The following is a 26,847-nucleotide window of genomic DNA, read 5'->3' as shown; positions in this document are numbered from 1 at the left end:
CCCCGGGCCCCTTTTCCTGCAGCCAGAAAAAATCCCGTCCGGGCTATTTCCCGGGGAAGTCCGCGGGAAGCGCAGCCACGAAGAGGGAGATGGCGGCTTGGGCCCCCTCCCCTCCCCAAACGGCAACGTTTCAGGTCTCCCGCACACACACTGATCGCTCCAGCTGCCAGCGCAAGACCCGGCCCTGCTTCCCGGTCAAGCCGCTCCCAGGGCACCGGCGCAGGCGGCCGCAGCAAGAGGCTGCACCGGGCAGCGGCCCCGGGGAGCGGGACGGTAGTCACGGCACCGCCCGCACGAATAAATGCCTTCAACCGAATTCCCCAGAAGTGATCCCGAGGGGGGCGAGGGGAGAGAGAAAGCAGCAGGAGAGGGCAGCTGCGGCCAGGTGCCCGCCTTCTCCCCCACCTCGGAGGAAAGGATTTGCAAAGTTCTCCCTGCGACCCCGCCGCATCCCCAGGCAGGGCCCTGCCGAGGGACCCCCCCCACTCACCGCACCCCCGCAGGGCTTCTCCGCTCGGATCCCCGGGCCCTCCCTCCTCGCCCACCGCCCTCGCTCAGCGGGGACGCGCCCATCCCCGTACCCTCTGGGCCGGGCGGTCCGTGCCACCGAAGACGCTAGATGAGATTTTTTTTTCTCCCCCCCCCCCGTCCCCGTCCCTCCACGAAGCCAGAAAGCGCCGTAACACCCCTCCTGAACCCGCGACTTTGCCGCTAAGGTCTATTTTAGCGACTCCAAGTGCGGTACACTAAAGAGCTCCCGCTTCTGCCCCGGGAATCCCGGGGCCTGCGGTGACCCGGCCAGTACCGGGGCTTGCCCCCGGCCCTAGCACAGCGACCGGCTGCTTTGATTTGCTCTTCTCTTGCCCCCAGGACCCCTGTATATTTTGCAACACCTTCAACGCGCGGTTTGGGGTTTTTTGTTTGGTCGGTTGGTTGGGGTTGTTTTTTTGTTTGCTGTCTTTTTTTTTTCCAGACAGTGCTGGTTTTTTATTTGAAAGCTTCACAAACAGGCAGGGTGAAAAACCAACCGGCATTTCCCCCTCCAAAGCCAGGCAGGGGCTGTTTAGGGGTGCTCTCTCCTATCAGCTGGGTTTTGCGGGCGTTGCACTGCTTCAGAATATCTGTATAAATCTTAGGCGCGGATTTGCCCTTGAGCGGGCTTCACACAATAGTGAACTCCCGTTTTCTAGTTCCTGCGATCGGATATTGCAGAATACTAAAAACGAAACCTCCGTTCCCTCGCTTTAAAGAAAAAAAAAAAATAAATCAGCACATATTTGGTTGATGGTTTCCTCCCGGCCTGTTTATTTAATCTGACGTATGATAGATGGCATCAGATAGTGGCTTTGTACACATTAGGCCATTCTGGATTTTTTTTTTTTAATGGATCAACAAACTCAGCAGGGAAAAGCTGGATAAATACAGTGCCGCCCCTTTAAATGAGTGGGGATGTTTTTGAGATGTATTACTATATTAGGTGACATGGAACTTTGCATCTCTCATACCATCACTGCAATGTTGGCCAATAGAAAGCTAAAGTCACCCAAAAACTGCCTAGTCCCTCCTTCCCTTCCCTTATGGTCCGGTCCTACCTGCCTCCAGTGCACAAGTCAAGGCTACCCGTGGGGATGCTATGTGCCCCCTCCGCGAGCCCACGCTCCACCACTGCTCCAGGTTGGCTGCTCCTCACCTGCTTTTCCATGACCCTGGGCTCCGGCCTCTGCCCCGCTCTCCTCTGCAATGTTTCCTAGCCCTGTGACAACGACACCCTTCTCGGTCAAGGATATTTTGAACCTGGAACAGCACCAGAGCGGCCTGGCCTCCATGGAGCTCTCCTCGCTGGCCTCCCCCTCCTGCATGCTGGCCACCTTCAAGCAGGAGACGTACAGCGCCGAGCCCCCGGGCCTGCCCGACCCGCGGGAGCAGCTGCCCGAGGCGCCCCCGGCCAAAACCGCCGCCACCCCCTTCCCCAGCTCCTACTACCTTAAAAGCTACGTGGAAATGGGATCGGCCAAGGACACCAAGGCGGACAAGAAAGGTAAAGCCAGCGAGTGGCGGTGGGGCTGGCCGGGGCTCTCCGGTGGCCTCCGAGCTGAGAAAAAGGGAGGGCCCGGGGCCGGGATCTAGGCCGAGGGCGGCGGGGGAAGCGGGGACAGTGCGGGGCTGCGGGCGGGAGGCCCCGCGCCCGGCCCCGGGGGGCCCAAAGCATCTTCGTATCCCGGCCCCGCGGCGCAGGGGCGGGACAAACCCACGGCGGGGAGCGTCCCACAGACCTCGGCCCCGGAGACCCCCGCCGCCCCGCTGGCTGCCCGACGGGACGGGCAGAGCCGCACGAGGCCTTTGGTTTGTCCGGAGAGGAATTAGGAGACGCATCTTATTTCCGATTCTCTCGTACGCCCGTGGGGACGGGGTGGGACTCAGTACAAAGGCCACGGGCGGTCGCGACTCAAATTAGTCCACGGAACATCCTCGTTTTCAAACAAACAAAAACAAAAAACAGGGAATATGCTAAAGCGGTACTTACAGAGCGGGCAAGGCCGGTCCCGCTGTCGCAGGAGCGGGTCGCCGCGGCGGCCTGCGGGGCCAAGGACAGCGAGCCCAGGGAGAGTGCGGGGCTGGCTCGCGATGCACGCGGTTTATTGAACATTGCCTCCCCCCCCCACATTTTTTCTTTCCCTCCCCCTTTCTCCTTTGCCCATTTACTTTGCTGCAGAACTGTGTTCCCTGCACAAGAGTCTGGAGCAGGAGAAAAGAGACCTGGAAGATCCCGAGCGCCCCAGACAGCGGAAAAGGAGGAAACCTCGCGTCCTCTTTTCTCAAGCCCAAGTCTACGAACTGGAGAGAAGGTTCAAGCAGCAGAAATACCTCTCGGCTCCCGAGAGAGACCATCTAGCGAACGTCCTAAAGCTCACCTCCACCCAGGTGAAAATTTGGTTCCAGAATCGAAGGTACAAATGCAAAAGGCAGAGACAGGATCAGACCCTCGAAATGGTGGGCATCCCCCCGCCCCGGCGGATAGCGGTGCCGGTGCTGGTGCGCGATGGGAAGCCCTGCCTGGGGGAATCCTCTCCCTACAGTTCGCCCTACAATGTCAGCATTAACCCCTATAGCTACAACGCCTACCCCGCGTACACCAACTACAACAGCCCCGCCTGCAACGCCAACTACAACTGCAACTACCCGTCCGTGCAGCCCGTGCAGCCTGCGGCGGCCGGCAACAGCTTCATGAACTTCAGCGTAGGGGACTTGAATTCGGTGCAGACGCCCATCCCTCAGGGGAACGCGGGGATCTCCACCTTGCACGGGATCCGAGCCTGGTAGAACCGCCCCCGCAGCCTCCGTGGACCACGGCCACCGGCCAGACCCGGCGGCCGGGGATGGAGGGGCTTCGGCCGCGCCTGCGAGCCGGTCTCGGGACACTTCCAGGCTGCGGAGCGGTGAGGACGGTTCAATGTAGCATCCCGGCGGAGTTCACTGGCGTGGCGGCCATTTCCATCGGGGAGGTCTTCAGTATTTCGTGCCACGGCTGCGTTCACGTGGGGGCCAGGCGGGCACGGTGCAGGGAGACCCCCCCTCGCCCTCCCTTCCACCGGGGTCTTCACTCCGGTCATTCCCCTCCTTCCTTCCCACAAAGCAGCCGGTCGTTTTGCTTGACTTGTTCCCAACAACAGCTAGCCAAGCCCTGCAACTCTTTTTTTTTTTCTGTCTTTTTTTTTTCTTGTTAAATTTTTACTCTATACTAATTATTATTGAGCTCCACATTTAATTTTTGCACTTCCCGTACGGTTCCCGCATCTAGTCAGCCCCCAGGCCTTCCCTTGCAAGGCCGCTAAGCGCCGGTCGCGGCTGCGCCCAGCAGGCGCCCGGTGCCGGGCCGGGAGCGGGGCCGGCGGCGGCTCCCGCCAGCGCACGGATGAGGACAGACAGCCCCCCCCCGCCCCCGGAATACAGACACGCCGACCTGCCAGGTCCCCGTAGGGTTATGCACTAAAACGTGAGTTAGTACTGAAATGCACTGTCCGCCCCCGGTCCTGCCGCCCCTTCGTGCGCGTTTCCCTTTGCTGTACAAGCTGATGGCGATCAGCGAGTTGTCATTAAAAGAGAGTGGCTTAACCTTGCGCGTCCCTGGCGTTCCTTGCGTGTCCCGGGTCTCCCCAGCTTCCCCCCGCGGCTGTGGGGTGCGGAGCCACCCGGGAGCCTTTCCCCGCCTGTGTGTAGGCCTCCCGTAATTTCGGCAATTCCCGTTTTGACGCCTGCAAACGGTGCTTCTATGTTAACGTCTTTCAAAGGTAATTTCAAAGCCGTTTTCGAGCTCGCAGCCCGGGCAGGGCCGCCCTGCGCCGGCCTTGTCGCGTCCTCCCGAGCTGGGGCCGTCCCGCGTGTCCGCGGGAGGGAAGCTGGTGTCTTCCCTGCACAGAAAAGCGGTGCAATGGGAGGGTGCAAACACTCCGAGCCATAACCCAAGGAGATCGGGCTCTGCCGGAGGGGAACTGCCCCCAGCGCACCCGCGGGAGGTTTCCGCAGCCCTTCTGCACCCTGTCCCCACGAAAAGGACCCCCCCCTCCCCCCCCGCCCGCCCCCAAACTGTCCAGAGGCGGCGAGCGGGGCTCCCCACCGCCCAGCTCCCGGCCTCTCCTCTGCCTCAGCCCTGGCCTCTCGGGCCGGCTTTACAGTAGTCGCTATCAAATGTCAATTATTGGGAGTGAGAAACAACAAACATTGTAATTCAGCGCAGTCAAAACATCCTCCGAGTGTCTGAGATTGTCCGGCCCGGTGACAAGGCGATTAGGGGAACCTGCAACCTCTCCTGCCTCTGCCGTATCGGCCCCATCAGTAAACAGGGATGGAGACAGGGTGGCTGTGGCCCTGGGACATAGGATGAAAGGCTGCCGGTGAATGGAAGCCGCCTGCAGCCTCAATCCCTCCTTCCCAAGGGGACCAACCTTCCCTCCCCCCGAGGTAGGATTGCACAGATAAGGAGCTCCGACCTCCCTCCTGTCTCTGCAAACGGAAGAGGAGCTCTGGGTGCTGCTCACAAAGTCCCTAATGCAGCATGGAGCGCATACACCAGTCTGGGGCTCAGGGCTGGGCAAAGGGTGGCCTTCTGGACCCCCCAGGAGAGTCTGCCTCAGGGGCACTTACCCCAGAGAGGCAGAGGGACATTGGGTCTGTTACAACAAAGAGGACCAGAGCCTGCCAGCCTGAAGCAGGGACACAGGGGTGCCTGCCCTGACGTGCACAGGAGCTGGGGCCAGCCCCACAGGTGTGCAGCCTGGGAAGAAGCAAAGGCTACTTCTCATTTGAAACCTCTCCAATCCTAGTGTCATTGGCTGCATGATGACTTTTGCCTTCTTTCCACACAGGCTTTGCATTGGAAGGTCACACAGACTTCAGCAGATGGTAGAGATGCAGCAGGTTAGCCAGAAAATACTCTGCTCTAAGAGGACCAGGGGTGTCTACCTTCCCGAGAGCCCCAGGCAAAGAGCATGGAAGGGGGCAGGAGAAAGCTGGGTTTAAACTCTGCTGCTGTCGGATGCTGTGAGTGAGTCCCAATTTGGTGCCTCAGTTTGCTTGATCTGTAAAATGGGCACAATGCTGCCATCCCACCCTGTGACACTGGTGTCACTGGTAGTTGGATCCTGCCACTGCAGAGCTTGGCCAGGATCAGAGCTTACAGGGAGCCCTCAGGAGACAGGACAAGTCCTGAGTTAACATGCGGGAAAGCATTAAGATTAAGCTAAAACTTGAACCACTACTTTCAGAAGCTGGGCCCAAAGCAGCGCCCTTTATTCAGCAGTTTACCAAGATGGACTGCCCCGAGACTCCAGGAGAAGCCACAGGAAAAAGTAACTCCATACACCAACACAGCACTGCTCTCCACATACTCCGAACATCCTCTCCCTTCCTCAGATCGCTTAATTTCTTCAAATCTGTTTATTCTCCAGTAATATCTCAGAGCTACAGCTATCAGGGAATCCAACTGTCCAGTGGGATTTAGCCTCCTCTTGCTCTGCAAAGGCTGTTCTGGGCACCAGTTTTAGGTCCAATTTCCAGGACTGCACCAGGCTCATTCTCAGCAGGGATGGATGTACTACAGCCCCTGCTCACACCCTCCCCTCCTCCCCACGCTTCCCCATTCCTGTGGGAATTGCATCATGAGCAGATGCATGGCCGGATAAGACAGGGGCTTGGAACAGCAGCCGGAGCCTTGAAGCCCGTTCAGAAAGCGATTTAGGCAGCGGACACAACCAGAGCTGGCGGAGACCGAGCGCGGTGCGGCAGCCCAGATCTGGCAAGAGGCACCAGCAGCCACAGAGTGAGGCACAGTTCAAGACCTTTTGTTAGGGGGATTAAAGGGAAGGGCAAGAGAGTTATACAGTAGGAATTAGCGCCCAGCACACTGATTTTGCCCAAGGGGCTTCACTGTCTTCACACGCACAGCCACCCCATTGCCATGAGTCCTGCTCTTCCAGACCTGTGTCACCTACAGTTGCAGCTCCACAGCCAGAACAGCCTCTGCAGCCAGTACAGCCAACGGGGCAGGCGGTGGTAAAAGGCCTCCCCAGGACTTCCAAAAAGTCACCCAGGCTTTCGGCACACACCACAGCATGGCTCTCCCGAGTCCAATCCTCTCAAAGGCTCAGAAAAACCACATGCAGCAAGCTTGACACATTTCTCTGCCTGAGCCTGAAGTGTTTCACATCTGTAGAGCAATATGAAGAGCCCGTGCTTAGAAAACACTATTCCAGAGACAAGTGCAGGATACTGGCATTTCCCCAGGGAACCTGAAATCAGAAATACTCTCAGTGTTTGGAGGCATGCTAAGGGGTGTAGGAAAGAGGTTTCAGTAAGATTTGCACTTGGATTTGATATCATTGTCCTTTCCTCAGCTTTTTTTTTTGGATTACACAGCCTGGCACTGGCATTCATTTCTCTGTTTTAGACCAGCTTTTTTAGAAGAATTCAGTGCCCCAACTCCACCTGAAGGTAACAGGGCAAGTGCAGATCAGCACCACTTGTCTTCTTGAGACAAACTGCATATGGTAGGTTTATACAAACTATTTAGAATTCATGCAATTTGTACAGGAACAAGTTGTCAGCCATAAGGGACTGATACCGAATCCCTCGCCTTTAGCAGTTTTGTAGGAACTGAAGTAATTGTTTTTCCCAAATAACACCCTTGCAGTTCCTAAAGTACATCTGTGGCCAGAATTCTATTCCTTAAGTTCAAGGAATTTTCACATAGAAAGTTACTCTCTGGCGTCAGAAAACAAGGAGATACGGTCCTGGAGATACGGCAGGAATTAGCAAAACGTTTCAATGTTCTTGAGAAGCCCAGCAGGAAAACAACAGATCAACAACCCTCTCTCTCTATCCCCCTGCTCCTAATTCATCTCACTGACAACAGTTTAGATCAGTATCAGCAGTAAGTGATTTCTTGTTAATGGGGATTATTAAGAAGAATCAACACCTTTAAAACGCTACTCCACGTTGTCTCCAAAGTGAGAAAGGGATAGGTTTTCAGGCTGGAGTCCGATTTTTCATTCCTGGGTGGTTAGTTACTGACTGCAACACGAACTTAACGCTACATTTTGATGCGGAAAGAGAGGGAAGTGGAGATTTCTCCTAACAGAAGATCAAGCACTGGCAATACATCTGTAAGAGTTAATCTATCAAGTTTTAGCAAAGTGACATGGAATAAGTTACTTGAAAATCACTACCTGACTCCCGCAGTCATTTTCAATCTGGCCACTCCAGAGCATCATTCAGTAAGAAAGTCCCATTTAGCGACAAGATCATCCTCAGAGCAGTCCATCAGCCACAGGCCTTTCCTAACCTCTCCCTAGCTTACTTCCACACCAAAGGGAATTCCAGTGTTGTTTTTTTCCACCAGCTTTTCCTCTCTCAAAACAGCTTGCTTTGTTATTGAGTACAAACTCCAATCCAGCCTCAGCAGAGGTCTTACCCTTACTGCTTCCTCCACTTCATGGATAGTGTGCTGATCCACACAGATTTTTCCTACTAGGTACCAAACAAGGGATCTTTAAGGATCTCAAACTCCCCTCTTCTCACTTCCCACTGCAGTCCAGAAAACACAGAGCAAAAGCACCAGTTGAACAAGACTAGCGCTGCTGCTTCTAGCTACAGTGGAGGTTGTACTGCTGAGCCTTAGCTAATCGACCAGTTTTAAAGTATCTCTACCATTTCTATCATACTACTGCACAGACCTGCCCCAGACTGCTGCTTGAAATGGCTACTGGAGCTGATGGGCTGGCTGAGTAAAAATAGGTGAGTTTCTCTGTCTTTGTGTAAAGGAGTTACTGGAACTGCAAATCACTTACAAGCCAGGTTGATGGAGCCTGGATGAATACGCTGAGGTGGGATAAGACAGAAAATAAACTGTTTCCCAGAAACTGAGCAAGAGGAAAAGCTGAGAGGAGAACCCCAGGAAGAGATGAAAAGTCAGAAAAGCAAAGCAGGGCATTTTAAAACCAGTTCTGTGGGCTGAGCAATCGATGCACTGGCTCCACTGAGACTATAACATGTCTGTCAAGTCATCCCTGCTTAAAACAACACTTTTTTGGGGGTGGGGGTGGGGTGGGGTGTCAACAAAGAAGCCTGGGCAAATGGCTTAACCACAGGTCTGAAGTCAGGAGATCTGGACACTCCTCCCAGCTCCATTAGAGGGGCATCATGTTTGCAACTGGGTCAGCGTAGGCAGACCCTCACTCCTACACAACTGCAAGCAGGGGCCATGCAAGCGCCGGGGTTCACCGATATGGTTTGCAGAGATCACTCAATACTTTTTTAGTCTGATGTGCTGGAAAAATAAGTTGTCCAAAACTAACTTGCGAAGAGGCAGAATCTCTTAGTGGCCGAAATAATTTTATTCCTTAGGGTTGGATAAAACCAAGGGGAGACATCCTGGAGCTAAATTACTATTTGTGGAGATGAGTAGGCTGAAGGAGAAACAAGCATGAATGACACTACTGTACAGTGGGCAAAGTCAGGAGTTAACAGGCTCAGATAGGAAAAGAAAAGCAAGTTTATCAAGTATTTCAAATTCTGTGAACTGCTCTAACTACTACTTAGTAAGAAATGTAACAAACATAATTTAGAAAGGCATTTTTAGAGTTGGTCCTAGAACCAACAAATCTGGTGGTTGAACAAATTACTAACTTCCACAGCTAAACACATCTACTCTCAGAAACATTTTCTAGGTGTTCTGTGTATTGGGAATAGGATTTAGTGCACTCTGCTGCTGCAAGAATATACCATAGTTTATTTTAGCACAGCAGACACTTCCTATATAGATTGCATTGTCCTCCAGCATAAGCTTGGAATAAGTCACAGTACTGGCTCCTAGAAATTGCCCCCAAATCCCATCTTCCTGGCCAGGATTTTTTTGTACTCCTTACTATCTGTGAAAAATAAAAGCTGCTTTCAGAGCAGTCGCTGCAGTCGGTGGAGGTGCAGCATACAGACATGTGCACAGTGCTGGCTGGCTGTCATCAAGAGAAGCTGTTAAAAAATGGGTGAAAAAAAAAATCCAAAACCATTTCAGTCAAACAAGTAAGTTTCTTATATTTTTAAGTACCAAAAAATTAGAACAAAGTCCTATTGCTTGTCTTCAGCAAGTCAGCTCTAAAGATTTTGAGGAGATGATTTATGCTATTTCAGGGAAGGAAAATATAAATCTTGGTTGACTTGAGGTTTCATGTACTGCTTTATGCATTGTGTAGTGTCAGCTGCTGCTTCCCTCTCTGCTGCATACCCACAGAGACAGGTCCAGATCCATCCTGCAATTACACACACTTCACTTCACGGACATGGTTAATCCCACTGAAGATTCTCATACCGACACGGACAGTGTACGAGGGCTCAGAGTGGAAGTAGACGGACATGCTGACACCCGGCTACATTTCTGGCATCCTCTCATGCTGAGGCTCTAGTATCCTTATGCTATTTATTTCTGGTTACGAGGGTTAGAGGAGTTTTTATACTTGTTCTGGGTTACGGGGTATATCAGAGTTTTTCTTTCCAATTACATGCCCAGAAAGCAATCCATACCCTGTGCATCAACAGGTATTGCAAGAGTCCGCATCCTATAGCCGCTAAACATATAGAGATGCCATGCATACAGCCATGCTCAGAATGGAGGTTCTGCATTCTGCATTGCTTTTCAAGCAATGACAAAAAAATTGCTTTACTTCACCCTCGTTCTAAAGACATGAAAGCGGAATTGCTGCTATAAAGAGAGACGTTCTGCCATATCTCTCATCCAACACTCACAGGCATCCTGCGTGCCCGTCTGGGACCTCGGGCTAATTTCTCCTTCTAGGTGCACCCCCCCCCCCCCAAAAAACCCCCAAAAAACCCCCAAAACCAAAAAAACCACAAAAACGGTGAGAGCTGCTGGTCATCAGCACTCTGAGAGACAGGCCTCAGGTGGCTACATTTGTCTGGTTAACCACCAATTTTGAGCTCACCAGTATTTCACCTTGAGAAGTTAAGTCAAAATGACTTCTTACACAATGAAGCAATAGAACCGAAAAGCAGTCCTCAGCACTAACACTATCTGTAGAATTTCATTTTTATACACACAAAGATTATTTCCCAGGTAACAAGATGAAAGTAAGTACTTGATATTTCCCCCCCCCCCCCCCAAAAAAAAAAAAGTAAGAGCACACGTTGATTTCCAAATATCCTCTTTGCTTTTCTTTCTTTCCCGACCACATTTCCAGTCCCATTGGTCTCAATATTCTGGTTGTGAAAACACTGTGCTCTGCCCCTTTGATCAGCAAGTGAAAAGCCCTTTCATGTCTTGCTGTCTTCATTACCTTACATTTTAATTGCTGGCCTTGCATGGGACAGACAGCTGGTACAAGGTCACAGCAGGAGATGACGGATGGCTTTTGGCAGTGCGTGTCCAGATTACACACGCTGAAATCAACCTGCGCAGCAGTAACCTGTCCTGCGCCGGGGATCGGCGGGGCACGCACAACGCCTGGTGGCTACAGCCACCAAATACCTACTTCAGGTCCTATTATAAACTAATAACGATCCACACTTCTTCAGTTCTTTCATTTAAACATTTCAGACACCACACACAGGAGCGTTACTTATCTGAGCACCACCATCCCTACAAGCTACCGGGACCATGATTTTATGTGTGGGTGAAACGATGCAGCCAGAAATGGGGGTTTATCTCCAATTACTCAGAAGAACAGGGAGCGTTAGAGGTGAAACCCCAAAGTTTCACATCAAAGTTCCTGCAGCAATGGCTGAGCCCTGGTGGAGTGAAGATTTCTGAATAAAAGAGTCCACTTTAGATGCCAATCTTATTTTATATAACATAAAAATCACTGGGGAAATGGAAATTTTTTCCTTTTACACATCCAGAGCTTCCCTTATTTTTTCCCTAGAAGATAACAGTTCGGTGCAGAGTCCCCTGTTGTACAGGAACCCTGACTCCATCTGCTTACACTTAGCAAATGCATATGTCCATCATTACCGTGATACAGAAGGTTTCTCCTCCAATGCATTTGACTTGCTGACTTCATGGTCATGGCAAGACTTACACAGGGTTTGTTGCAAGGATAGCTCAATTGGATAGTAGGTACCATACTGCTATTTTACATACTCAAACAGAAAAAGGCTAAGGAAGACGACACTTTGGACTGTATCATAGAACATATCAGGCCAGACTATCTTACTAGTCTCTTTTTGGCCTTAAAAACCTTTAGACGGAGCAAGGGAGCTCCCAAAGCAAAGACTGGATACAAATATGTTTCTAAGCGCCATATAATCAAAACTGAAACTTAAGTTCAAGGCTCTCTTTTTCCAGCTTTACAGCACAGAGAAGCCATAATCTCAGTTCTGGTGACACAGGATGTCCTTCTGGTGAACATTAATACTGCTATGCTCAACTTGTCTCACATAGAAAGGTATTTTGGGGGTAGATCCATTCAAACCTCAGTGTATAACCAAAACAGAGTAGAGAGGTGATTTTGCCAAAGTCAGACATTTATTTGCTCCCAGTTGTAAAACACGCCCTTACTACGAGTGCAAAATTAATTGGTTTGAAGATTCTTCTCCAGGAAAGCCAAGCTGTCCCTCCAAAATTGGCCTTGAAAGACAGAGAGCCTGATTAACTGCAGAGCAGAAAGAAATGTCTCCTGACTATTTTCTCCTCCTCCCCCTGCCTCCCAGATGGTCATTCCTTTCATTTTCCAGGCAGGTTCCTTCCCTTCACACAGCCGTTCCCAACTGCAGCTGAAATCAAGACGCTGGGACTCATTAGCTCTACTTGGTCCTTTCATCCAGAAGTCAGCGTGACGTGCTCAGGGAGCCCAAGTGTCAGGAGTCCAGCTTAGACCGAGGTACGGGTGTCTGGGACTGGAGAGGCCATTCAAGCCACTAGTTCCCACTTATTCCCACTTACACCGCCTTGGGTTTTTTGGTTGTTTGTTTTGTTTTGTTTGTTGTTTTTTTTTTTTTAAGTGAAACAACATCACACCAATTTTGCAGATTTCAGGGTGTGCCAGTTGAAGAGCATCATCCTCTTCAAAATGCATTAGACAGATGCTCTCAAATCAAAAGTCTCTTTTGAGACCATTCCCATTGTATCAACCAGGATACCAGCATCCCACCCACCTTCTGAGGGAAAATGAAAAGGTTTTTCCTCAACTGATTTTGAATCTCCTCTAAATACTGTGGGCCACAGGACTTCATTCTGTATTTTTATTTTTTTCTTAAAAACAGAACTGATGACTTCAGAATTTTTGAGTCACTGACATTTTGTGGTCCGCTTTTTTTTGGGGGGGGGAGGAAATCACTCTGTGAAAATACAGCCTTGCTGTAATTAGCTATTTTGCAGAATGCTCTTTACCTATGCTAGTTATTGCTGCAGCACGCACTGCTTGTTGCTTTGCTTTTTTCAGTAAACTCAGTTGGTGAGATCTTGAAATTGGGAAGAGCCTATTTTAACTGTAACTCTGACATGCATTTGGTGCAGAATCTTGAGACGGCCATTTAACCTCCCATGTCGCATTACAGAGACAGAGTTCAGGTGAGGAAGGAGGGTCCTCCATCGCCGGCTGGAGGCAGGCAGGCTGCAAAGACACGGACAGAAATCCCTGAGCACTTGGATGGAAAAATGGATGGGGCGGGGGTGAGCGCGGGAAAGCCTTCGCACAGAGTGGAAAGGACTTTTCAAAAGAGAAAACGCTTTCTGATGAGCTGAGCTAAAGATAGGGTGAGCGCAACCAGCAGCTTTTTAAAGCAGCGGATCTCGTCTTATCAGAAGTCCCCGAGGAGGGGAACAGCGCTTCCCCCGAACACGGCGTTCTGCAGAGCTCTTCCCCCAGCCATCGGGATCACCCGCAGGGCCAGCGCCTTGGCGAGTCGCCGGTCCTGCTGGGGACCCGGCTCTACCCCAGAAGCCTCGGAGGGACCTTTCCCCGCGCCGCTCCCCCGTTATCCCAGCGCTCTGCCCGGGTACCGCAGGCGGGTGCTTCCTTTATCACTTTGACTTTTGACCTTGAGATGGACGGGGCTCTGCCCTGCCACCATCATCGTTTCCGTCCAGCCCAAACCCCCTCTGCTCCCCGCGATGGGGATGCTTAAAAAAAAAAAAAGAAAAGAAAAAAAAAATTGTATCACGGTGATAGATTTGTCAGGAACAAGGGTCAAGTTTATGTTGATCTACAGCTGTCAGAAGCGTATTGATCCAATGATTAAGGTCCCCCAGAGGTCACCATAAATCCTCAGGGGGATGAAAATACCACATAACTTGCTTGCAGATGTTGCAGAAGTAACCAGATAAGGTAAAGCGACCGCCCAGCACGTGTTAACAGACACCGTTAGAGCAACAGGTGATGCCACAATGTTTTTTTGCTGTAAGCCAGGGTGGCCAAACCTATAAAGAGGTGAAAAACATCGAGCATTACAGGCCTGTGTCAGGGCAACACAAGGACACTTTATTTCAGCTTAAACCAGGTGTCTTTGGCTTGCACCGGACCAGAGGCAGCCTTTAGTATAAACGCTTCGCCCTTTCTGGCCAGCACTTCCCATGCATTTCCCTGACAGTCGTGGATTATGCCCAACTCAAAAAACGCTTTTGTGAACGTAATTATTTTGCAGATAGAGAACCTGTTACATTAGGTACAGCCATAGCAGATGCGAACAAGAATCTCCTGGTCTCAATTTCCAGCTCCTCAGCTAACGCTGATGCTGAAGTTCTCCAAAGCGTTGGACAATGGCCGGTGTGCAAACCATGACCCCTGAAGCCGGGGACCACGGGGACCTTTCCGGCAGCTTTGGTGGCTGAGGGTTTCTGTAACTCGAGCATTTAAGCCCAGCAGTTATTACAGAGCATGATGCTCAATCCCTTTATCATGTCTCCTCTCCCTGCAGCAGCCGGAGCGAGGTCTAATTTTAAAAAGCAGTGATATGGTGCTGATGCGGTCACACACATTACAGTTAGCTGCTGGGTATTTAAACATGAACGTGCATAAGCTGTCCTACGGTTAAGCTCTTACACAGTTGGCTATACGTAGTCGAGTTGAACAAAATGCACTAAGTTAACTTACTAACTTGTTGAAGCTCAAAAGTTAAAATAGCTGACTTGCCAATTCTATTTTTCGAGTAATTTTGGGATTAATAACCCCAAATAAGTATTTTCCTGATATTACTAAAGTAATTTTAATAAAAACAAGTTAATAATACAACCCCCAATTTTACCTGACTCCATTCCTTTGGAAGAATAACCAACATAATAAATGGAGACAACACATTTTCCTTTGTGGTATATTCCAATGAAAGTTAGAATCATAGAATAGTTTGGGTTGGAAGGGACCTTTAAAGGCCACCTAGTCCAACCCCCCTGCCATGAGCAGGGACATCTTCGACCACATCAGGTTGCTCAGAAATTTGTAATGTAAATATTAGAAATATAAGGGATCTCCTAGGAATTAATAAACCTTATTGAGACAGAAGAAACTCAGAGTTTAACCACAAATAGTTTTTAGTATCAAACTGAAAATTAATATATTAGACTGCTCATAATTTCTCTATAAAATTAGAAAATTATATTGCAATAAAGAGACTTTTTATGAGAGCAAAATGCTTATTATGAGAATAATGTGCAATAGATCTGAGAACAGTACCTCTTGGCTATAACATGCAGCTGTGACCAAAACACAAAGATTAATCATTTTGGGAATGTTTTTAGCATCTGTGTTGCAGAGTTTTGGTGCTAACAGTCACTTACAAGCAGAATAAAGCGTAACACCTATTTGTGCTTCCAAACCGGGGCTCTCACCTGTGTGAGCCTCTGGTCTGCTTCATCAGCACCAGCAGGCAGCTCACACGCCTAAGGTAGGTACATGCTGGAGTATTTTGCCATTTTGGCTCCAATAGTGCCCAAAGCACGTAAGAGCATATATTGTACTATTTGTATCACGGCTGGTGTCTTCCACCGTGACTGTGGCCCCAACACTGGAGAAAGTTTTGAAACCACCCTCACTACTTTTTAGTACTCAATACACTACTTTAAAATACTCAGTATTTTACCCATATTGAGCCCAAACATGCTGGAGGCTGCGCTGTCTTTGTTCCGCTGGGGCCAGCTGGGTAGGGGAGCGGTGACATGGCGTGGGGCTCGGCAGAACTTTATTTCACAGTGCTACCTAGTGGTTTCTGGAATAAACGATCAGTCAAAATGCGTTCTCCCTACGGAACGTCAATATGAAGCAGTAGGTATGTAACTCCCCGCGACTGCCTGAGAAGGGTAGGAACCACGTATTTACACTGCAAGCGGCGGGGGGAAAGCATAAGAACACTGGCAAACTAATCCCAAGCATTTCCGACTGGATATTCATACACTCCAACAACCCCATCCCAACCTCCCACAGCGGTATCAGATGCCAGGACAGGCAGCACCTTCATTCCACAACCAGGATTGTCCCTCCCTCACCACTGCTGGGATTAGCACAGACACGGAGCTAGCGGCGCCCGCGGCCCTTCAGGGACCGTCCCTCCCTCTTCATCCTCTCTCACAGCATCAAGACATTCATGCCAGGCGCTGGATCAGATTTTCCCAGGTTTCCTGCCAGCACAGGGACACTCCCCAGAAAAAGCCATAAAGCCTTCTCCCCTCCAAAAACCCTTCCTCGCTCCTCTCAAACTTTCTTTTGCTCTGCAACAGTCCAGCAGCCGCTGCCACTGTCCTCTGCACAGCCCGGTATCGCCTCCCCCCTGCCGTGCACCTCTCAGCCTGTATTGATCTATATATCAATCTATGTATTTTCTGGCATTGCCGTTGCCCGGGTTTTGGCCGGGTTTTTGGCCCCGGGTGCCGGGGTGCAAGATTTAGGCGCTACAGCGGCACAAATAAATGAAGTCCTGTTAAAAGCTGACAGGGTAGACCATCCTGTTAAAAACCGACAGGCTGTCCAAGCCTGGCAGGATTCAGTGGAAGATGTGCGTACGAGACACAGCCACTGGACGTGACAGTTTTGCCGTATTTAGAAAGGGGAGACTGGTACTTGCTTCCCTGGGCAATGACTTATGATCGCCAGATGAAAGGAGTCATGTAAGTACTAAGTAGTATTATTAGTCACAGGCGTAATATATATATATGAGAATAATATAGTCAAAAAATACTTAACAGTTATTTCCAATAGCAACATTTGTATAATGCCATCGACACTCAACTGCTGATAAGTTGGACACACTTAAGGAATTTTAATAAGCCTTTGAAAAGGTTTAACTGATGTGAATTAAGCCCCGAGATAATTTGGACGCAGGGCTATCATTCTCCAGTTAAAAATAATTGATCTTGAATTTAAACGTCACATTTTACGCCCTAGTGTACAAAGACAAAGAAAATGTCATTTGTCACCAGCAGCGTCTGGGGCTGATGAACACGTTTCTAGAGAAGCTGTGGCAACCCTGAGCTATGCCGGGGCCGTACGAGGGACCCCGCGGCTCTGCTCACCCAGGGGAGATTTTTCTCCCGCAGGGTCACAGACAAGGTACCTCACAGGAATAAGATTCAGATATGTTAATTAACAAGACATGTCTGGTTATTACTACAGTGACACTGAATCCAGTGCCTTAGGCATCGTGGGTGAGCACAAAAAGGACTGCTGATACCTTTTGGCTTTAATCCACAAAAATAGCTCTGCTGTCACCCCCCTCTTGCAGAGGCACTCTTCATCTGGAGTTTAGTACTGAACATAAATTTTTCTTTTGGAGAGGAGTATTCTGTATTTACAACTTGCTGTTCCAGGCATTATGCTTTCCTAACTGGCAATTTCTCCCCCAAAGCTCACTATCTTTTCTGGAATCCTCTAACAGACACATAATGTAGTGTCTTTGTGACAATGTGGTAAGACCAGAACCTCTTATTGAAATCTGCAAACCTAAACATTCACCCACATCTTTATAGAAAGTAATTAACTCACAGTAATGAGAATGTAAACTCCCACTTGCTGTCTTTCGGCATGAGTATTACCCTATTGTCTACAAAGTTATTTAGCATTAAGGCTGTGAAAGATCACGAACTAAGTTTGGATAAAAGTCTGCAACTACCAAAGTAACTGGTGCAAAGACAAAACCATTTCGAACACATCTGAAGAAAATTGTGGGGTCTGTTTTTTTCTCCCCCCCCCCCGGCCCTTTTTTTTTTGGCTAGTTGGTTTTGAATGAGCAGACAGATAACTGGCACAAACCAGTCAGTGAAAGCTGGGAGTTGCTGGCATTAAGCTACTTGCATTTTTGCTTCAGCTATTTTCAAATATCATCTCTGACATTTAAACAAATGGGAATAACATTATGATCCTTAGCAGCATGTGCAATTTTATACCCAAATGAAAAGAAGAAAAGCAGCATGCTTTTAAGAACATGGCTCAGAAAGGAATTCTTCATTGTTTAATCCAAATTATACAGCATTGACATACATACTATATACATTGAAAAATTATCTATTTATACGTACACTATATATATATAACGATATACAGAACAGGGGAAGGCTCGCTTCTTTTGGAAACATCAAGTATTTGCTATTATCAGACACAGGACAGGAGGCCAACTGGATCAATAGACTTACTCAATATAGAAAAATCTTATCTTCGTTTCGGACCAGCTAGCCGTAATGTCAGCACCTAGATGCCACTGACAGAGTTATCGCCCATCAGCAGCAGCAATAACTGTTTGGTAGTTGGGTGACACCTATGAAAAGCCAATAACCCAAACAGAAAAATTTCGTCCCGCTGTCTATTTTGAAGATGAAGGGAAACCGAGCCACCCCTCCCCGGTCTTTGTGCATTTATCAGCACTACGAAATAACGCTTTGCAGCCCGTGTGGGTTTCGGTTTCAAATCTCCATTCCCGTTGGGATGATGCAAACCAAAGAACTTGCGGGTACAATGAGACCAGACCCCTGGAGGGGTCAGGTCCAAAAGCGTCCCTGGACGTGATACTTAGCCATCATGCTGTTGAAAAGAAGAAAGCAAAAAGCTTTCATGTTGTTCTATATATATGTGGTTCTATCTATAGGGCCTGGTGTGCGCTGATCCCCGAGGAGACGTTCTCCCTGCCTGCCCTTTGGGCGCTTATCGCGGGAGCAGAGGGACGCGCGCAGCATTATCGCCAGGCCAGGCTCAGAGCAGCCGAGTGGCATTTTCCTTTCATGCAGCCACCGACACCAACCGCAGGGCAAAGCGCTCCGCAGCGCCGCGGCGCAGCCCGTCACCCTGCCCGGCAGCCCCTGAGAGCGGGAGATAAGTGGGATACGCGAGTCAGCTCTGATGTTGCAGCAGAAGACAAAGGTCAGGAGCGATAACATCTGATCAGTCTCAACGTTGCGAGGTTAAAAATAAAAGGAAGCCCAAGCGTAAGTGAGAGACTGCGGTGGTCCAAGGCATGGCAAGACCTGGCAGCACCCCAGGGGTTGACGACCAGATTTGCTTCCCACAACTCCTAACAAATTATTTTTAATGACTTTGCGTGGCTGCATGAGTCTCATGATCCATCCAGCATTTTAGCACCCAAGACATCACTTTGAGGCCGACGCACGGCCACGATTACCGCAGCCCTTGCTTTACAGTAGTACCCAAGGTCCACGCTGGCACCGTGCCTTGACACCACACAAGCCCAGGGAGGCCAGGCTGGGCCCCTCCTGCTCCTGCGGAGTAAGTGGGAATGGCCAGTGGGTAAGGATGTAACTAGGCGAAGAGAAACTGGCAATTGCAAACGCTCCAAGGTTACGATTTAGGCACCCAGCACTTACATGATAGGCTTAAAATCGTGACGTTAAAAGCAAACCCCAAACTAGAGGCAAATAAAATTAAAGGCTGCTTTTTTATGAAGCATTCCATAGGGTTCACAATTAACGTGCGTGTTTGCTATTGTGAAGACCATATACCTGCTTGTGTAGAATTTTACACTTTTCATGATCACATATTGCTCACACAGGTGGGACCAGCAGCCCCAGCCCATAGCACAGAGGAGGGGCTTTACCTGGTGAAATCAGTGCTGGCTTTGCTGCCCTTAACCAAGTGCGTTTACATGGAGAGACACAGACACAACTAGGTAACATTTTTCAGTGACTTTGCAAGAGTGGGTGTAATTATAGACAGTAAAGGACTTTATTAATATCAACCACTAACTAATATTAACCACATGTGCTGTGTCTCTGCTAACTTGAGTGGAAACCTTGGTGTGCACCACACGGAGGGCCAGGCCCTAAACACCATCAAGTCAATAAAGATTGCCGGTCCCTTCCTCAAACAGTAGCTCTCTCTTTATGTGGAGGAGGACCAAATCTTCAAGGCACAGTTACAGTGCACCGGCACACCCAGCGCATCTCTCTCAATGCATCACCCAAAGAAATTGGCACAAACTCTTCCATCTCATGTTCCCGTGAGAAAAAACCAAAACCTCAGCTCCGTGGGACTGTCATTTGCCTTGTTGCACAGAGCAGCCCAGACCCCGTTTGCACCATTTTATATAAGCAAGCAGATAATAAAGTTTAGTTTATTCAGCGTAACAGTCTCAGCCTGAACAAGCCCACAATCAGCTGCAGGGACGGACACCTGCATTACCCAGCCCACAGCTTCAGAGCCCCTGGACGCATTTCATACAGCTGAAAACCCAACAGCACAATGGGACAGATGCAGAGATAGCAGATGGAGTAGTAACTGGTTAGGTGACTCCCAGCTGCAATTAGCCCATGAGTCAAAGATCCCAGCACAGCCTGAAACCAGGAGAACATCAGTTTTCAGGAATGGGTCACGCCTGCTTGACCGTCAGCTTGGGAAGTGTCTATTCAGTGAATATTTGATGTGAGCATGGACGTTCACAGTACACGGGGCAACTGGAAAGATACAGGTGATACTGCTCCAGATACCACAGTAGCCAGTTATACTACTTACACAACATGAACTGAAATGATGTTATTTGAGGTTTGTTTTAAGGAAGCACTATCATTTTAATTTTTTTCCCCCCTATCAAGCTTTGAGCAATGCAGTATTGGAGCAAAGAAAGATGAGGAGTCTGACTTCTCCACCTGTGAACATTTTAGGTTCAGTTAACCTTCTTCTTTCGTTATAGAAAAGTGACAAATCCTGCAACAATCAAACCCTGGAAAGGTTACATCATCATCAGCCGATCACATCGTTACCTAGCAAGCGCACCTTAAGATGTACATGACTGAAATATTCAATGATATCATCAGTGCTGCATTAGAAGAGAGAACCAAATGTTATATTAAAATTTGAAGTATGAATATAAGCTCTTGCCGCCTGTTTTAAGTTGAAATGATTTCTCAGCTAATGTACAAGTACAAATAAGGACTGAATGGGGGGAATCTATATAAATACTTGAAGGGAGGGAGCATAGAGGAGGGAGCCAGGCTCTTTCCAGTGACGCCCAGGGACAGGACCGGAGGCAATGGACACAAACTGAAACATTGGAAGTTCCCTCTGAACATCAGGAAACATGTTTTTTCTGGGAGGGTGACCGAGCACTGGAGCAGGCTGCCCAGGGAGGTTGTGGAGTCTCCATCCTTGGAGGTACTCAAAAGCCATCTGGACACAGTCCTGGGCAACAGCTCTAGGTGGCCCTGCTTGAGCAGGAGCTTGGACCAGATGACTTCCAGAGGTCTCTGCCAACCTCAGCTGGAAAACATGGATAACCAGGGAAACTGAACAACAGCAGACAAAACTTCCAGCCCTATTAAAAGGTCTAAGTTTTGAAGCAAGGTTCCTGTTCTCACCAACTACCCACAGAGAAAGAACTGCATCAATCTTTCAGCAGTTAGAAAAACTTCACTGGGAGATACTTGGCATTTATACCGCAGAGCATCAGGGCTGGCCCATACTGCGGCTGCCACCCTGCGGGTTTGGTCGTGGCACACGGAGCCTGCTGCCTATTCAGAGAACACTTATCTCACCTTTAAGGGACAGAAACACAGCAAGCCCCCAGGCACCAGTTACATGAAGGGCTTGGTGCACTCTGAAGCAATATACAATCACAAAGACACCACGTCTTGCTAAAATACTTGCTTAAGGTTTCTCTTCTGGTGGAATCTCACCATTACAAATAGGGAGGCGAAGTAATGGTAAGCTGATTTCTGCTCTCCCCCTTCCAAAGAAGAGCCCCACATATTTGTGGACAAGTATGCACATGCCCCCTGGATATTCTCAGCCCCCAAAGATTCCAGCCTGACTTGCCTGGCTTGCTCTGGACCACTTGGCATGCGATAGCAGCCGCACACATTTGGCAGAGACATTTTTAGAAACTTTCAAGCTATGAATTCACCCTTCCATTTTGGTAAAGCCAGTTATGTGGAAAGCATTTCAAAAGCAGAACTTCAAATACAGACTTAATTTCCCCTTAATTCTTAGAGGGGGGAAAATAGTATTACACTCTTAATTTATTTTCCCACAGAGAGTTATCCTGTAATATTTCTGTATTTGCTGACACTATAACCAATAGCAAAATAATTATAAGTAAAATCAAAGCAGTCTTTTCAGCACAGTTACGCCACGTGTTAAAACTATCACCAATTCTTTCCTTCAGGTCCACATTTTATTGCAATTGCTAAAAGGTGACTTCTCTTGAAAACACACATCTAACTAAATGCTGAGGAAATGACCTTCGTGCTGCATGCTTCAGGGGTGTGCTGGGGAGATGCCCACGACCCCAGCTATGGCAACACGGATACCCAGCAGGCGCCTGCTCCAGGCTTTCCACCGCGGCCACGTAGGAGCGGAGCCCAGGATCACATCTGCACCCACAGCCTGCTAACCACGTGCTGGCAACACAGTCAAATACCCAACAGTTCCGTCTGGCTTCTGACACACCGAGGGTCAACTTCCAGGCATTTTTTTTCCCTTTTCCATAGGTGTTCAGAAAAAGCAAATGGATCTCAGTACATTGGACTCCATAGGTAGGACCTGACACGGATTCTTTAAACCTCTAAACCCTCAGAGGCATCAGAACTGCCCCATCTCCACCCCTAAGTGGCTCCAGCTGCACAGCAAAACACCCACAGTCCTTTAAATGGCTTCAGCCCCCTTTGCCTGGTGGTTAGGAGGACACAGGTAGTTAACCACCACTCGGCTGATGAGCTCATTAAGGTCATTAACCCACAGCTGCCTGATTGGTACCAGCTGCCTGTCTCAGCCCCTGAACTCCAGGGCAAGGAGATTTCAGGCCCTTTTTAAGCTCATAGTAGTTCCTTGCTCCTTGTTTTAAAGGAGTGTTATTCTTTGAAGAAAGAAGATTTTCACTGCAACTGTTTTGTGACCGTGAATCCTGCTATCAGCTTGTAGGGACCACATCTGATACTTGCTGCCAGGGGCGGTCCGGTAGCAACAGAACCACTCCTGTTTGCTTTCACTTGTGTATGAACCCTCCGGCACAGCCCCAAACATTTCTCCAGAGCCCTCTTTCTTTCTTCCTTTAAAGCTCCCCAAACACCTTCTGCAGTCCTGGAGCTCCTGGTCTCAGCAGGACTCCAACCCTTGGCTTCCAAGTCACACCCATACCCAAAAGTGCAGAGGCCATCCTCTTCTCACCATCCCTGATGGGTCTGCTGCACTTGCAAGGGCAAACTTGAAAGATGAAGCACCTAAGGAGACACTACTCCCTTTCAAATGAATTGGTGTGATACCAGTTTTTACCCTTCACAACACAACCTCAGGCATGCAGCAAAATCAAGACTGTGAGACACACCATCCTGTGTGATTCAAACCCCATCTTCAGAGGTGGCCAAGGAGACCAAAAGGCAGAAGGTGCAACTATAAACCCCTCTGTAAACACAGAAGGACTGCACAGGCCCAACTTTCTACACTCCCTGGGTAAACATTGCAAGTATCAGACAACAAAAAGCCAAGCACAACCACCTCCTCTTCCCATGGTACTGCTCCCACTCACTTACTCAAAAGATGAGATATAGAGACCTACCTTCAAGCAAGGAACAAGGTCTGTAGGTGAGGAGCAAGCCAGCCACCATGCTGCAGGCTGAAGGGACAACGTTTGAGCACACCCACTCAACCACCCCCAGCTGCGGGCCATATGGGCTGATTGAGGCATCCCACCATGCCCAGGAGGGATCCAAGGCACCTACCACCAGCTCTGGCTCGGCTCCAGCACCCAACCACCAAGCCAGGGTGTCTACTGAGGCACCATTTGGGGTGGCTGTCCCCACATGTTAGAGATCATTCTTCATCAAATCACCCTTCTTACACCCAAGAGGAAATAACATTTATCTTGCCGTCTCCACTGATTATTTCTTTTCAAGTCTGTGGCCCATCAGGAGCCTGGATGCTTTCTGGCTGCCTACGGAAGGAAATGGTTCAAGTACCAAGTGCTGCAGACTGACCCATTGCGTCCCAGGGAGGTTTTCTACTCTTCCTCTCTCCCAAAAGGTCTGGTTGTCCTTGATCTTTTTTCACTTATTTCCCTCGTCTCTGAGGACTGTGAATTGACAGTCAGTTTATACAGAGCAGGTAGGTATGTTTACAAAAGGACTACATTACCTTTTCTAATGAAACCCGGATGCAACAGAAAGCAAATGTCATAAGGAAGGTCCTTAAAAGTTATTTTTTTGCCCTCAGAGTGTTCCAGCAGGTCAAGGTCTGAAAGCTAAAATTTCAGTAACGAGAACAGAGAACCCAAGACATTCAGCAACAGACCTTTATCTTCCCTCAAACCGCTAGATTACAATCCCCACCCAAAAAGATTACCCCTTTAAAACAAACTTTACCGAAATTCTCAGCACTGTGAGAAACCTGCTGCTTTTTTTAAGGTTGATCTATGTTCTGACAGGAGGACATCGCAAAGATAAACCCAACAAAACTTCCTGCAGACAGTCACGCTGCATCGCTGCTTACAGCAGAGCTCTCTCCTCTGCTTAGCGTCCCAGTATCTCAGAGATTAGCAACAACCTATTTTTATATGGCATCCACACGAGGGAGGAAATAGTGAGGCAGCTAGTGTTTGACCACCTGCAGGTACCATGTCTCAGAAAGACAAGACTGTTTTCAAGCTGACTGAAAAAAAACAAAGCCGTGCTGCTACATCTGGCCTAGGAGCAGTAAGCAGTCCATAAAAAGAGAATTTTATTGACTGCTCTGAAGTCGCATAAAACAGCACTGCACTGCTGATTTGGAAAATAGGAACTGCTGCACAGCAATTCATTTGAAATGTATTTATAATTAAATAATCTCCACATCCTAAATATTCTTTCATTTAGAGCCCTATTTTCCAAGACTGAGGTGGACACACTTTTATTCCCCTTTGTATGCTTGTACACATCTGTGCAGAGGGGCACAGGGAGAGGTGGGCTCGAGAGGGCAGGAGCCTGGCGTTAGAGATGTACGTGTGAATGCAACAGCCAGTACCCCTGAGCTGGATGAAGGCTGGATGCTCCGTTGTGGCCCCAACCTGCAGACTACACAACACTCTCCTTGGTTAGCAGTCTGCTCATCAGAAGACTTCCTGCAAAGCAAGGCTTTTATTACTATTAAAAAGAACACGTGTTGACTTTGTGCAACCTATCTTTTTTAAGCTGAGTAATTTCGCTCTTATTCAAAACCAGAACATGCACGTTGTCAATTTATTGCAGTGTTTGTGTAATTCTGTATCTCAGGAAAGGCTATTAGGAAGCCTGCGCTTTATACGATGAATAAACGATACAGAAAAAGCCACATCCATTCCATCTAGACTGCGTGTTACAGGACTTCCAGGGCAAGAAGGCGCGCTCGGCTCCCATGCAGTAGTGCCCTCTGTGGGAGGCACCAATCCTGGTGCAGAGGTTTCCAAATCCCCTTGTTACTACCCCAGGAGGAAAGGCTCAGGTATCAATTCTTCAGGCAGAGCCTCCCATTTTGAACTCCATGACAAATTCCAACTTTTCTTGTCCATGCACATAGCCACACAATCACCACTTCCGCTCTCCCATACAATGGTTTGGATTACTGCAACCTACTGCCACTTCTGTATTTAACCAAGCCTGTAGCAGCGGCCAGCAAAAGGGTGAACTGTAACTACTGATAAGATCTAGTAAATTAATACTACAATGACAAGACAATCTACTAGTCACCTCTTCTCTCTAAACGTTCTATTGAGAACTAACTACAAAGGTAACCTAGCCTCAAATTTCACATAAACTTACATACTGCAATTTGCTTGACGTATTTCTTAGGATAGATGTAGCACTGCCTTTTAAAAAAAGTTTACTTCTAACTACTAAATTAAGGCAGTATTTAACCATTCTGTGAGAATTTCATAAACAGAATGTCAACTTTACCAGTCAGCTCCGAAGAAGCAATGGATCAATTTCCAGAGGGGAAGGCAACTCCAGTTTTAAGAACATTGTAGTGCAGTTTTTCGTACTTCAAAGTACTACATGGAGTCTGGCAGGTTGGTATTTCTGTTATTAAAGCAAATCAACTCCTGTTACTGAAGCACAAGAGATAGGAAAGGTAATCATTGTAAAAGATTTTACTAACTGAGAAAAGATCAACCGTATGAGCAAGAAAAACTCCATTTGAACATACAACTTGGTAGTATTTTGCAAATACAAAGTATTAACTGGAATTTTATAAAGAGGAGCAAAAAGTCTTTTGATTTCAACAGACTGGCAATGTAATTCTCAAATATCTTGCATGAATTAACAATTACAAATGGGGCTCCCATTTTTGCTTTGGTCAGAGCGCTCCCAAGGCCAGAGGAGCACAGCCAGACTGCTCTGGGAGCGTATGCTACACTCCCAGAAAAAACAACCCATAAGCAACCACTGCTGTTAGTATTAAGCAGAATTTTTACACTGGAAGTTATGCAGGTTTTTTCAATCCATTAGACTTTGTTTTTAAACAAAACACAGTTTACATGGATACAATAAATAGTTCATTAATGGAATGTATGTGAGTTTCTTTCTTCCATCCTTCCTCTTACTCTCAACACCTTACGCACAGATGTCAAGCAGCTTCCAGTCAAAAGTTCATTTGAAGGCAAAATGAAGAGAGGGTGAAAGTTAAGACTGGCACCTCTAAGTGCCTAGTTCCTCAAGTATTTGTCTGGTTTTCCAAACCTACAGGCAGACTGGTCCTGCTTCTTTCCACACCTTGATCTACCTGCTTCGTCCGGACTAACACTCATTTAAGCTCTTCTTAGGCAGGTCGCATGCTCCGCTGGGACAGTGTAAAGTCATGCCTGCCCTAACGACCTTTCAGCTACTGCAGTATCCCTTTATTGTTTTCTTTAAAAGCCCTACCACTACTATGCCATCTCTTTCTGATCTTTTGTAACAGTTCAGTTTAGCTTTGG

General features: G+C 48.4%; 1 protein-coding gene across 1 annotated transcript; it reads left to right on the top strand.

Moving 5' to 3' along the window:
* The first annotated feature begins 497 nt into the window (after nucleotides 1–497).
* NKX2-5 (NK2 homeobox 5) lies at nucleotides 498–4,797 on the top strand. Its single transcript, XM_082006394.1, has 2 exons — nucleotides 498–2,038; nucleotides 2,714–4,797. Exons 1-2 carry the CDS (start codon nucleotides 1,741–1,743, stop codon nucleotides 3,319–3,321), a joined length of 906 nt encoding a protein of 301 aa, XP_081862520.1. The 5' UTR covers nucleotides 498–1,740; the 3' UTR covers nucleotides 3,322–4,797.
* Nucleotides 4,798–26,847: the final 22,050 nt, after the last annotated feature.

Source organism: Phaethon aethereus (genome assembly GCF_964289735.1).
Source record: "Phaethon aethereus genome assembly, chromosome: 14".
Taxonomy (NCBI): domain Eukaryota; kingdom Metazoa; phylum Chordata; class Aves; order Phaethontiformes; family Phaethontidae; genus Phaethon; species Phaethon aethereus.
This window is presented reverse-complemented; position numbering and strand designations above follow the sequence as displayed.

Excerpts from the sequence above, each read along its gene's own strand:
- NKX2-5 (XM_082006394.1), top strand. The coding sequence starts at position 1,741 with ATGTTTCCTAGCCCTGTGACAACGACACCCTTCTCGGTCAAGGATATT. Across the intron at positions 2,039-2,713 it reads CACCAAGGCGGACAAGAAAG|AACTGTGTTCCCTGCACAAG; the intron begins GTAAAGCCAGCG and ends ACTTTGCTGCAG.